The following is a 12,509-nucleotide window of genomic DNA, read 5'->3' on the forward strand; positions in this document are numbered from 1 at the left end:
CATAGAGACCCCATAGACCCCATAGATCCCCATAGAGACCCCATAGACCCCATAGATCCCCATAGAGACCCCATAGACCCCATAGATCCCCATATATCCCCATAGACCCCCATAGACCCCCATAGAGACCCCATAGACCCCATAGACCCCATAGATCCCCACAGAGACTCCATAGACCCCATATATCCCCATAGAGACCCCATAGACCCCATAGATCCCCATAGACCCCCATCCATGGGGATGGGGGGGGGGGGGGGGGGTGGAAATGGGGCTAAAAACGGCGATTTTGGGGCTTTTCCTTAATGGGTCAATCAATAGATGTGGAGTTTGTGGAGGTTCTGACTGAGGGGCTGGGACCCGTCCTGCTCGTCAGGGGGGGGGAACAGGCCGGGACGGACCAGTAACGACCGGTATGGACCAGTATGGACCGGTATGGACCGGTATGGACCAGTATGGACCAGTATGGACCTGTATGGACCAGTATGAACCAGTATGGACCTGTATGGACCTGTATGGACCAGTATGAACCAGTATGGACCTGTATGGACCTGTATGGACCAGTATGGACCAGTATGAACCAGTACGGACCAGTATGGACCAGTATGGACCAGTAACAACCAGTAACAACCAGTAACAACCAGTAACAACCAGTATGGACCAGTATGGACCAGTAACGACCAGTAACAACCAGTAACGACCAGTATGGACCAGTATGGACCAGTACGGACCAGTATGGAGCCCTATGGACCAGTAACAACCAGTAACGACCAGTATGGACCAGTACGGACCAGTATGGACCAGTAACAACCAGTAACAACCAGTAACAACCAGTAATGACCAGGAATGACCAGTAACAACCAGTAAAGACCAGTACAGACCAGTACGGACCAGTAACGACCAGTACGGACCAGTATGGACCAGTATGAACCAGTACAGCCCAATATGGACCAGTATGGAGCCCTGTGGAGCCCTATGGAGCCCTATGGATCCCTATGGAGCCCTATGGAGCCCTATGGATCCCTATGGAGCCCTATGGAGCCCTATGGATCCCTATGGAGCCCTATGGAGCCCTATGGAGCCCTATGGAGCCCTATGGAGCCCTATGGGCTGGATGGGGGCACAGCTCCCCGTACGACCCCATTAAACTCTTACCAACCCCAGCCCAGCCCTTGTTGCTGCCTTTGTGCGTCGGAGCCACAAATTACCCCAAATCACCCCAAATCACCCCAAATTACCCCATATCCCCCATAAATTAACCCCAAATCCCCCTAAATCCACCCCAAATCCCCCCGTATCCACCCAAATCTACCCAAATTCACCCCAAATCCCCCCCAAATCCATTCTAAATTCACCCCAAATCCCCCCAGATCCCCCCAGATTCACCCCAAATCCCCCCATATCCCCCTTATCCACCCTAAATAGCCCCAAAACGCCCCCAAATCCCCCATAAATGTCCCCAAATCCCCCATAAACGCCCCCAAATCCCCCATAAATTCACCCCAAATCCACCCAAATCCCCCCAAATCTTCCTCATCCGCCCCCAAAATCCCCCAATTCCACCCCAAATCCCCCCAAACCCCCCCAAATTCACCCTAAATCCCCCCAAATTCCCCCTAAATTCACCCCAAATCCCCCCAGATTCACCCCAAATCCCCCCATATCCCCCTAAATCCCCCTTATCCACCCTAAATAGCCCCAAAACCACCCCAAATTCACCCTAAATCCCCCTAAATCCCCCCAAATCCCCCATAAATGCCCCCAAATCCCCCATAAATGCCCCCAAATCCCCCATAAATGCCCCCAAATCCCCCATAAATGACCCCAAATCCCCCATAAATGACCCCAAATCCCCCATAAATGACCCCAAATCCCCCATAAATTCACCCCAAATCCCCCATAAATAACCCCAAATCTCCCATAAATGACCCCAAATCCCCCATAAATAACCCCAAATCCCCCATAAATGACCCCAAATCCCCCATAAATGACCCCAAATCCCCCATAAATTCACCCCAAATCCCCCATAAATTCACCCCAAATCCCCCATAAATGACCCCAAATCCCCCATAAATGACCCCAAATCCCCCATAAATTCACCCCAAATCCCCCATAAATGCCCCCAAATCCCCCATAAATTCACCCCAAATCCCCCATAAATGACCCCAAATCCCCCATAAATGACCCCAAATCCCCCATAAATTCACCCCAAATCCCCCATAAATGACCCCAAATCCCCCATAAATTCACCCCAAATCCCCCATAAATGTCCCCAAATCCCCCATAAATTCACCCCAAATCCCCCATAAATGACCCCAAATCCCCCATAAATGACCCCAAATCCCCCATAAATTCACCCCAAATCCCCCATAAATGACCCCAAATCCCCCATAAATGTCCCCAAATCCCCCATAAATGACCCCAAATCCCCCATAAATGACCCCAAATCCCCCATAAATTCACCCCAAATCCCCCATAAATGCCCCCAAATCCCCATAAATGACCCCAAATCCCCCATAAATGCCCCCAAATCCCCCATAAATGACCCCAAATCCCCCATAAATGCCCCCAAATCCCCCATAAATTCACCCCAAATCCCCCATAAATGACCCCAAATCCCCCATAAATGACCCCAAATCCCCCATAAATTCACCCCAAATCCCCCATAAATGACCCCAAATCCCCCATAAATTCACCCCAAATCCCCCATAAATGTCCCCAAATCCCCCATAAATTCACCCCAAATCCCCCATAAATGACCCCAAATCCCCCATAAATGACCCCAAATCCCCCATAAATTCACCCCAAATCCCCCATAAATGACCCCAAATCCCCCATAAATGTCCCCAAATCCCCCATAAATGACCCCAAATCCCCCATAAATGACCCCAAATCCCCCATAAATGACCCCAAATCGACGCCGTGCTCGGTGTGTCCCACACTTTATTCCTTGGGGGGGGGTTTATAGGGTCAGTTATAGGGTCAGATATAGGGTCAGATATAGGGTCAATTATAGGGTCACTTATAGGGTCAGCTATAGGGTCATATATAGGGTCATATATAGGGTGAGTTATAGGGTCAGATATAGGGTCAGCTATAGGGTCAGATATAGGGTCAGTTATAGGGTCAGCTATAGGGTCAGCTATAGGGTCAGATATAGGGTCAGATATAGGGTCAGATATAGGGTCAGTTATAGGGTCAGATATAGGGTCACTTATAGGGTCAGCTATAGGGTCACTTATAGGGTCATATATAGGGTCGTATATAGGGTCAGATATAGGGTCAGATATAGGGTGAGTTATAGGGTCACTTATAGGGTCAGCTATAGGGTCACTTATAGGGTTATAGGGTCAGATATAGGGTCATATATAGGGTCATATATAGGGTCAGTTATAGGATCAGTTATAGGGTCACTTATAGGGTCAGATATAGGGTCAGTTATAGGGTCAGTTATAGGGTCACTTATAGGGTGAGTTATAGGATCAGTTTTAGGGTCAGATATAGGGTCAGATATAGGGTCATATATAGGGTCATATATAGGATCAGTTATAGGGTCAGATATAGGGGTTGTATGGGGTGGGGTTCTATGGGGTTCTATGGAGTTCTATGGGGTTGTATGGGGTTCTATGGGGTTGTATGGGGTTGTATGGGGTTGTATGGGGTTGTATGGGGTTGTATTGGGTTCTATGGGGTTCTATGGGGTTGTATGGGGTTCTATGGGGTTCTATGGGGTTGTATGGGGTTCTATGGGGTTGTATGGGGTTGTATGGGGTTCTATGGGGTTGTATGGGGTTGTATTGGGTTCTATGGGGTTCTATGGGGTTCTATGGGGTTGTATGGGGTTCTATGGGGTTCTATGGGGTTGTATGGGGTTGTATGGGGTTGTATGGGGTTCTATGGGTTCTATGGGGTTGTATGGGGTTGTATGGGGTTGTATGGGGTTCTATGGGGCTCTATGGGGTTGTATGGGGTTCTATGGGGTTGTATGGGGTTCTATGGGTTCTATGGGGCTCTATGGGGTTGTATGGGGTTCTATGGGGGTCTATGGGGTTCTATGGGGTTCTATGGGGTTATATGGGGTTCTATGGGGCTCTATGGGGTTGTATTGGGTTCTATGGGGTTCTATGGGGTTGTATGGGGTTCTATGGGGTTGTATGGGGTTGTATGGGGTTCTATGGGGCTCTATGGGGTTGTATGGGGTTCTATGGGGTTCTATGGGGTTGTATGGGGTTGTATTGGGTTCTATGGGGCTCTATGGGGTTGTATGGGGTTGTATGGGGTTGTATGGGGTTCTATGGGGTTGTATGGGGTTGTATGGGGTTGTATGGGGTTGTATGGGGTTGTATGGGGTTCTATGGGTTCTATGGGGTTCTATGGGGTTCTATGGGTCACTTATAGGGTGAGTTATAGGATCATCCCCCCCCCCGTCACCTCCATGCGCTGCAGGGGAAAGAAAAACCACCATTAAAATCCATGACAAACAATCCCATTTTTGGGGTGAATTCGGGGGGTTTTGGGGCTGCTCTCACCTGGGGGGGGGTGACGAAGGCCAGCCAATCAGAAGCGTGCGTGGGCAGCAGCCCCATGGCCTGGCATTTATATAGGGCCAGGGCCAGGCCCAGCCCGTTCCCCAATAGGAAAACAAGGAACTGGATCAGCCGGGAACTGGAAGAGTCCAGCAGCTTCAGGGCTGGAAGGGGTAATTAGGGGTAATTAGGGGTAATTAATTAATGGGGTAATTAGGAGGTAATTAGGGGTAATTAGGGGTAATTAATTAATGGGGGTAATTAGGGGGGTAATTAGGGGTAATTAATTAATGGGGTAATTAGGGGTAATTAGGGGTAATTAGGGGGGTTAATGGGGGGATATGGGGTTAATGGGGTTTAATGGGGTTAATGGGGTTTAATGGGGTTAATGGGGTTTAATGGGGTTAATTAGTGGGGTTAATTAGGGGGGTAATTAGGGGGGTAATTAGGGAGGTAATTAGTGGGGTTAATGGGGTTAATGGGGGGACATGGGGGTTAATGGGGTTAATGGGGTTTAATAGGGGTTAATTAATGGGGTTAATTAGGGGGGTAATTAGGGGTAATTAATTAATGGGGGTAATTAGGGGGGTAATTAATTAATGGGGTAATTAGGGGGGTAATTAGGGGGTAATTAGGGGGTAATTAATGAAGTTAATGGGGTTAATGGGGGGATATGGGGGGATATGGGGTTAATGGGGGGATATGGGGTTTAATGGGGTTAATGGGGTTTAATAGGGGTTAATTAATGGGGATAATTAGGGGGGTAATTAGGGGGGTAATTAGTGGGTTAATTAGTGGGGTTAATTAATGGGGTTAATGGGGGGATATGGGGGGATATGGGGTTAATGGGGTTTAATGGGGTTAATGGGGTTTAATAGGGGTTAATTAAGAGGGTAATTAATGGGGTAATTAGGGGGGTAATTAGGGGTAATTAGTGGGGTTAATGGGGGGCTATGGGGTTAATGGGGTTTAATGGGGTTAATGGGGTTTAATAGGGGTTAATTAGGGGGGTAATTAATGGGGTAATTAGGGGGGTAATTAGTGGGGTAATTAGTGGGGTTAATGGGGAGATATGGGGTTAATGGGGTTAATGGGGTTTAATAGGGGTTAATTAATGGGGTTAATTAGGGGGTTAATTAGTGGGGTTAATTAGTGGGGTAATTAGTGGGTTATATTAGGGGGGTAATTAGTGGGGTAATTAGTGGGGTTAATGGGGGGCTATGGGGTTAATGGGGTTTAATAGGGGTTAATTAATGGGGTTAATTAGGGGGGTAATTAGTGGGGTAATTAGGGGGTAATTAGGGGGGTAATTAGGGGGTAATTAGGGGGTAATTAATGGGGTAATTAGGGGGTAACTAGGGGTAATTAATTAATGGGGGTAATTAGGGGGTAATTAATTAATGGGGGTAATTAGGGGGGTAATTAGGGGGTTAAATAGGGGGGTAATTAGGGGGGTAATTAATGGGGTTAATGGGGAGATATGGGGTTAATGGGGTTAATGGGGGGCTATGGGGTTAATGGGGTTTAATGGGGTTAATGGGGTTTAATAGGGGTTAATTAGTGGGGTTAATTAGGGGGTAATTAGGGGGTAATTAGGGGGTAATTAGGGGGGTAATTAGTGGGGTTAATGGGGTTATTGGGGGGATATGGGGTTAATGGGGGGGGCTATGGGGTTAATGGGGTTTAATGGGGTTAATGGGGTTTATGGGGTTTAATAGGGGTTAATTAATGGGGTTAATTAGGGGGGTAATTAGGGGATAATTAGGGGGTAATTAGGGGGGTAATTAGGGGGGTAATTAATGGGGTTAATGGGGTTAATGGAGGGATATGGGGTTAATGGGGTTTAATGGGGTTAATGGGGTTTAATAGGGGTTAATTAGGGGGGTTAATTAGTGGGGTAATTAGTGGGTTCATTAGGGGGGTAATTAGTGGGGTAATTAGTGGGGTAATTAGGGGGTTAATGGGGGGATATGGGGTTAATGGGGGTTAATGGGGTTAATGGGGTTTAATAGGGGTTAATTAGGGGGGTAATTAGGGGGTAATTAGGGGGTAATTATGGGTAATTAGGGGGGTAATTAATGGGGTAATTAGGGGGTAATTAGGGGGGTAATTAATGGGGTAATTAGGGGGTAATTAGGGGGTAATTAATGGGGTAATTAGGGGGTAATTAGGGGGTAATTAGGGGGGTGATTAGTGGGTTAATTAATGGGGTTAATGGGGGTTAATTAATGGGGTTAATGGGGCTTATGGAGTTTAATAGGGGTTAATTAATGGGGTTAATTAGTGGGGTTAATTAGTGGGGTTAATTAGTGGGGTTAATTAGTGGGGTTAATGGGGTTAATGGGGAGCTATGGGATGTACTGGGTTATACTGGGATATACTGGGTTCTATGGGGTTGTATTGGGTTCTATGGGGTTCTGTGGGGTTCTATGGGGTTATATGGGGGTTCTATGGGGTTGTATGGGGTTCTATGGGGTTGTATGGGGTTATACTGGGTTCTACGGGGTTGTATGGGGCTCTATGGGGCTCTATGGGGCTCTATGGGGTTCTATGGGGTTGTATGGGGTTGTATGGGGTTCTATGGGTTCTATAGGGCTCTATGGGGTTCTATGGGGCTCTATGGGGTTCTATGGGTTCTATAGGGCTCTATGGGGTTATATGGGGTTCTATGGGGTTGTATGGGGTTCTATGGGTTGTATGGGGTTATATGGGGTTGTATGGGGTTCTATGGGGCTCTATGGGGTTGTATGGGGTTATATGGGGTTGTATGGGGTTCTATGGGGCTCTATGGGGTTGTATGGGGTTGTATGGGGTTCTATGGGTTCTATGGGGTTGTATGGGGTTCTATGGGGTTCTATGGGGTTGTATGGGGTTATATGGGGTTCTATGGGGCTCTGTGGGGTTGTATGGGGTTATATGGGGTTATAGGGGATATATGGGGTTCTATGGGGTTGTATGGGGTTCTATGGGGCTCTATGGGGTTCTATGGGGCTCTATAGGGTTCTATGGGGTTCTATGGGGTTATATGGGTTGTATGGGGTTGTATTGGGTTCTATGGGGTTCTATGGGGTTGTATGGGGTTATATGGGGTTCTATGGGGTTATATGGCGTTGTATGGGGTTGTATTGGGTTCTATGGGGTTCTATGGGGTTGTATGGGGTTCTATGGGGTTATATGGCGTTGTATGGGATTGTATTGGGTTCTATGGGGTTCTATGGGGTTGTATGGGGTTGTATTGGTTTATATGGGGTTCTATGGGGTTGTATGGGATTCTATGGGGTTGTATGGGGTTCTATGGGGCTCTATGGGTTGTATGGGGTTCTATGGGTTCTATGGGGCTCTATGGGTTTCTATGGGGTATATGGGGTTGTATGGGGCTCTATGGGGTTCTATGGGCTCTATGGGGTTCTATGGGGTTGTATGGGGTTCTATGGGGTTCTATGGGGCTCTATGGGGTTCTATGGGGCTCTATGGGCTCTATGGGGTTCTATGGAGTTCTATGGGGTTCTATGGGGTTCTATGGGGTTCTATGGGGTTATAGGGGATATATGGGGTTGTATGGGGTTGTATGGGATTGTATGGGGTTATATGGGGTTGTATTGGGTTCTATGGGGTTGTATCGGGTTATATGGGGTTGTATTGGGTTCTATGGGGTTGTATGGGGTTATATGGGGTTATACTGGGTTGTATGGGGTTTTGTACTGGGATATACTGGGTTATATGGGGTTGTATGGGGTTATATGGGGTTCTATGGGGCTCTATGGGGTTCTATGGGGTTCTATGGGTTCTATGGGGCTCTATGGGTTCTATGGGGTTCTATGGGGTTGTATTGGTTTATATGGGGTTCTATGGGGCTCTATGGGGCTCTATGGGGCTCTATGGGGCTCTATGGGTTCTATAGGGTTCTATGGGGCTCTATGGGGCTCTATGGGTTCTATGGGGCTCTATGGGGCTCTATGGGGCTCTATGGGGTTCTATGGGTTCTATGGGGTTCTATGGGGCTCTATGGGGCTCTATGGGGTTATATGGGGTTCTATGGGGTTCTATGGGGTTGTATTGGTTTATATGGGGCTCTATGTGTCTCTATGGGGTTTCCCCCTGGAGGACTCACTGGAGGACAAGGAGAGCAGCGCCTGCAGGGGGCGCCATCCCATCATGCCGACCATCATGGCGGGGAAGATGGAGATGGTGTTTCCTGCCATGTACATGATGAACAGGTTCATGGGGATCTGCTTCAGGGGGGCCAGAGCCACGTCCCAGCAGCGCTACAAGGAGATATAGGGTTATATAGGGGGATATAGGGGTTATATAGGGGGATATATGGGGTTATATGGGGTTATATGGGGGTATATGGGGTTATATGGGGGTATATGGGGTTATATGGGGTTATATGGGGTTATATGGGGGATATATGGGGGGATATGGGGGGATATGGGGTTATATGGGGGGATATGGGGGGATATGGGGGGATATGGGGTTATATGGGGTTATATGGGGGGATATGGGGGGATATGGGGGATATGGGGGGATATGGGGGGATATATGAAGTTATATGGGGGATATATGGGGTTATATGGGGGTATATGGGGTTATATGGGAGTATATGGGGTTATATGGGGTTATATAGGGGGGATATGGGGGGATATGGGGTTATATGGGGTTATATGGGGGGATATGGGGGGATCTGCTTCAGCGGGGCCAGGGCCACGTCCCAGCAGCGCTACAAGGAGATATAGGGGGATATAGGTGGGATATAGGGTTATATAGGGGGATATATGGGGGTATATGGGGATATATGGGGTTATATGGGGTTATATGGGGGGATATGGGGGGATATGGGGGGATATGGGGGGATATGGGGGATATATGGGGATATATGGGGGATATATGGGGGGATATGGGCGGATATGGGGTTATATGGGGGGATATGGGGGGATATGGGGTTATATGGGGTTATATGGGGGGATATGGGGGGATATGGGGTTATATGGGGTTATATAGGGTGAGATATGGGGAGATATGGGGTTATATGGGGGGATATGGGGGGATATGGGGGGATATGGGGGGATATAGGGGGGATATGGGGGGATATGGGGTGATATAGGGGGATATAGGGGGGATATGGGGGGATATGGGGGGATATGGGGTTATATGGGGGGATATGGGGTGATATGGGGGGATATGGGGTGATATAGGGTGAGATATGGGGGGATATGGGGTTATATGGGGGGATATGGGGAGATATGGGGGGATATGGGGGAATATGGGGGGATATGGGGGGATATGGGGAAATATGGGGGGATATGGGGTTATATAGGGGGATATGGGGGGATATGGGGGGATATGGGGAGATATGGGGAGATATAGGGGGATATGGGGAGATATGGGGGGATATTGGGGGATCTGCTTCAGGGGGGCCAGAGCCACGTCCCAGCAGCGCTACAAGGAGATATAGGGGGATATAGAGTTATATATGGGGTTATATGGGGGATATAGGGTGAGATATGGGGTTATATGGGGGATATAGGGGGATATATGGGGGGATATGGGGGGATATATGGGGTTATATGGGGGGATATGGGGGATATATGGGGAGATATGGGGGGATATGGGGGGATATGGGGTTATATGGGGTTATATGGGGGGATATGGGGGGATATGGGGTTATATAGGGGGTTATATGGGGGGATATGGGGGGATATGGGGGGATATGGGGGAATATGGGGGGATATGGGGGATATAGGGTGAGATATGGGGTTATATGGGGGAATATGGGGAGATATGGGGTTATATGGGGTTATATGGGGGGATATGGGGGGATATGGGGGTACATGGGGGGATATGGGGGGATATGGGGGGATATGGGGTTATATGGGGGGATATGGGGGGATATAGGGGGATATGGGGTTATATGGGGTTATATGGGGGGATATGGGGTTATATGGGGGGATATGGGGTTATATGGGGAGATATGGGGGGATATGGGGTTATATGGGGGGATATGGGGTTATATGGGGGGATATGGGGGTATATGGGGGGATATGGGGTTATATGGGGGGATATGGGGGGATATGGGGGGATATGGGGATATATGGGGATATATGGGGATATATGGGGGGATATGGGGGGATATGGGGTGATATGGGGGGATATGGGGAGATATGGGGAGATATAGGGGGATATGGGGAGATATGGGGGGATATGGGGGGATATGGGGGGATATGGGGTTATATGGGGGGATATGGGGTTATATGGGGGGATATGGGGTTATATGGGGTTATATGGGGGGATATGGGGGGATATGGGGTTATATGGGGTGATATGGGGCTGTATGGGGTTATATGGGGGGATATGGGGGGATATGGGGTTATATGGGGGGATATGGGGCTCTATGGGTCTCTATGGGTCCCCATGTCCCTCTATGGGTCCCCATGTGTCCCTATAGTCCCCATGTCCCCCCATATGTCCCTATGTGTCTCTATGGGTCCCAATTTCCCTCTATGTGTCTCTCTATGGGTCTCTATGGGTCTCTATGGGTCCCTATGGGGTCTATGGGTCCCTATATGTCTCTATGGGTCCCTATGGGGTCTATGTATCCCTATGGGTCCCAATGGGTCCCTATGTCCCCCCATGTATCTCTATGGGTCCCTATGGGGTCTATGTATCCCTATGGGTCCCTATGGTTCCCTATAGCCCCCATGTATCCCTATGTGTCTCTATGGGTCCCCATGTATCCCTATGGTTCCCACCTTCTCCACGAGGATCCTGTCGCTCTCATGGACGCCCCCATGTGTCCCTATGTATTTCTATGGGTCCCCATGTATCTCTATGGGTCCCTATGGGGTCTATGGGTCCCTATGGGGTCTATGTATCCCTATGGGTCCCAATGGGTCCCTATGTCCCCCCATATATCTCTATGGGTCCCTATGGGGTCTATGGGTCCCTATATGTCTCTATGTGTCCCTATGGGGTCTATGTATCCCTATGGGTCCCTATATGTCTCTATGGGTCCCTATGGGGTCTATGGGTCCCTATATGTCTCTATGTGTCCCTATGGGGTCTATGTATCCCTATGGGTCCCTATATGTCTCTATGGGTCCCTATGGGGTCTATGGGTCCCTATATGCCTCTATGGGTCCCTATGGGGTCTATGGGTCCCTATATGTCTCTATGGGTCCCTATGGGGTCTATGGGTCCCTATGTATCTCTATGGGTCCCTATGGGGTCTATGTATCCCTATGGGTCCCCATGTATCTCTATGGGTCCCTATGTCCCCCCATGTATCCCTATGGGTCCCTATATGTCTCTATGGGTCCCAATGGATCCCCATGTATCCCTATGTATCCCTATGGGGTCTATGTATCCCTATGGGTCCCAATGGGTCCCTATAGCCCCCATGTATCTCTATGGGTCCCTATGGGGTCTATGTATCCCTATGTCCCCCCATGTATCCCTATGGGTCCCTATGTCCCCCCATGTATCCCTATGGGTCCCTATATGTCTCTATGGGTCCCAATGGATCCCCATGTATCCCTATGTATCCCTATGGGGTCTATGTATCCCTATGGGTCCCACCTTCTCCACGAGGATCCTGTCGCTCTCATGGACGCCCCCCTCCCCCACCTGCCGCTCCGAGAACCCGACGGGGCCGCGGCCTTCGGGGGCTCCGCGGGGCCTGGAACAAAAAACATCAAAAAAAACCCCAAAAACCCCCAAAATCCCCCCAAAACCACCCGGTACCACCCGGTACCACCCGGTACCACCCGGTATCACCCGAACCGACCCGAACCGACCCGTTTTTACCCCAAAATCCCGGTTTTATGTCTCACCTCCCCCCCGGCGCCGCCCCGAGCTCCAGCGCCCACTTAAAGCGACGCGTCCGGACGGCGGCCGCCATGTTGAACGCGAAAGTCACGTGAGAGGAAGCGGAAGCGGCGCCGCGTTGTTCACGTGATGATGGAAACAGGAAGTGGGGGTGAAGGGAGA

At 49.4% G+C, this 12,509-nt stretch overlaps 2 protein-coding genes across 6 annotated transcripts in view; one reads left to right on the plus strand and one right to left on the minus strand.

The window, feature by feature from the left end:
- Positions 1-1,160, plus strand: part of LOC116652718 (solute carrier family 12 member 4-like) — a gene marked incomplete at its 5' end in the record, with an annotated part of 47,849 nt that extends 46,689 nt beyond the window's left edge. The window contains one exon of the mRNA XM_085531497.1: positions 319-1,160. Within this exon, the coding sequence (XP_085387623.1) occupies positions 319-404 (86 nt within the window). The remainder of the gene's footprint in view (positions 1-318) is intronic.
- Positions 1,161-2,923: 1,763 nt separating this feature from the next.
- Positions 2,924-12,429, minus strand: EMC4 (ER membrane protein complex subunit 4). 5 transcript variants are annotated; one of them, XM_085531682.1, is made up of 6 exons: positions 12,353-12,429; positions 12,099-12,198; positions 8,635-8,788; positions 4,527-4,687; positions 4,390-4,437; positions 2,924-3,067 (listed from the first exon to the last, which is right to left on the minus strand). In XM_085531682.1, exons 1-5 carry the CDS (start codon positions 12,418-12,420, stop codon positions 4,402-4,404), a joined length of 519 nt encoding a protein of 172 aa, XP_085387808.1. In that variant the 5' UTR covers positions 12,421-12,429; the 3' UTR covers positions 2,924-3,067; positions 4,390-4,401. The 5 variants fall into 5 exon arrangements, with proteins under 5 accessions (XP_085387808.1, XP_085387807.1, XP_085387805.1 ...); XM_085531681.1 differs by having other exon boundaries at positions 2,924-3,961; positions 4,370-4,437; XM_085531679.1 differs by having other exon boundaries at positions 2,924-4,220; positions 4,370-4,437.
- Positions 12,430-12,509: the final 80 nt, after the last annotated feature.

This window comes from Coturnix japonica, unplaced genomic scaffold, assembly GCF_054131305.1.
Source record: "Coturnix japonica strain WE unplaced genomic scaffold, WE-NBRP24 Scf043, whole genome shotgun sequence".
NCBI lineage: Eukaryota > Metazoa > Chordata > Aves > Galliformes > Phasianidae > Coturnix > Coturnix japonica.

Excerpts from the sequence above, each read along its gene's own strand:
- EMC4 (XM_085531682.1), bottom strand. The coding sequence starts at position 12,420 with ATGGCGGCCGCCGTCCGGACGCGTCGCTTTAAGTGGGCGCTGGAGCTC. Across the intron at positions 12,199-12,352 it reads GGGGCGGCGCCGGGGGGGAG|GCCCCGCGGAGCCCCCGAAG; the intron begins GTGAGACATAAA and ends TTTTTGTTCCAG. Across the intron at positions 4,438-4,526 it reads CCTTCGTCACCCCCCCCCAG|CGCATGGAGGTGACGGGGGG; the intron begins GTGAGAGCAGCC and ends TTTCCCCTGCAG.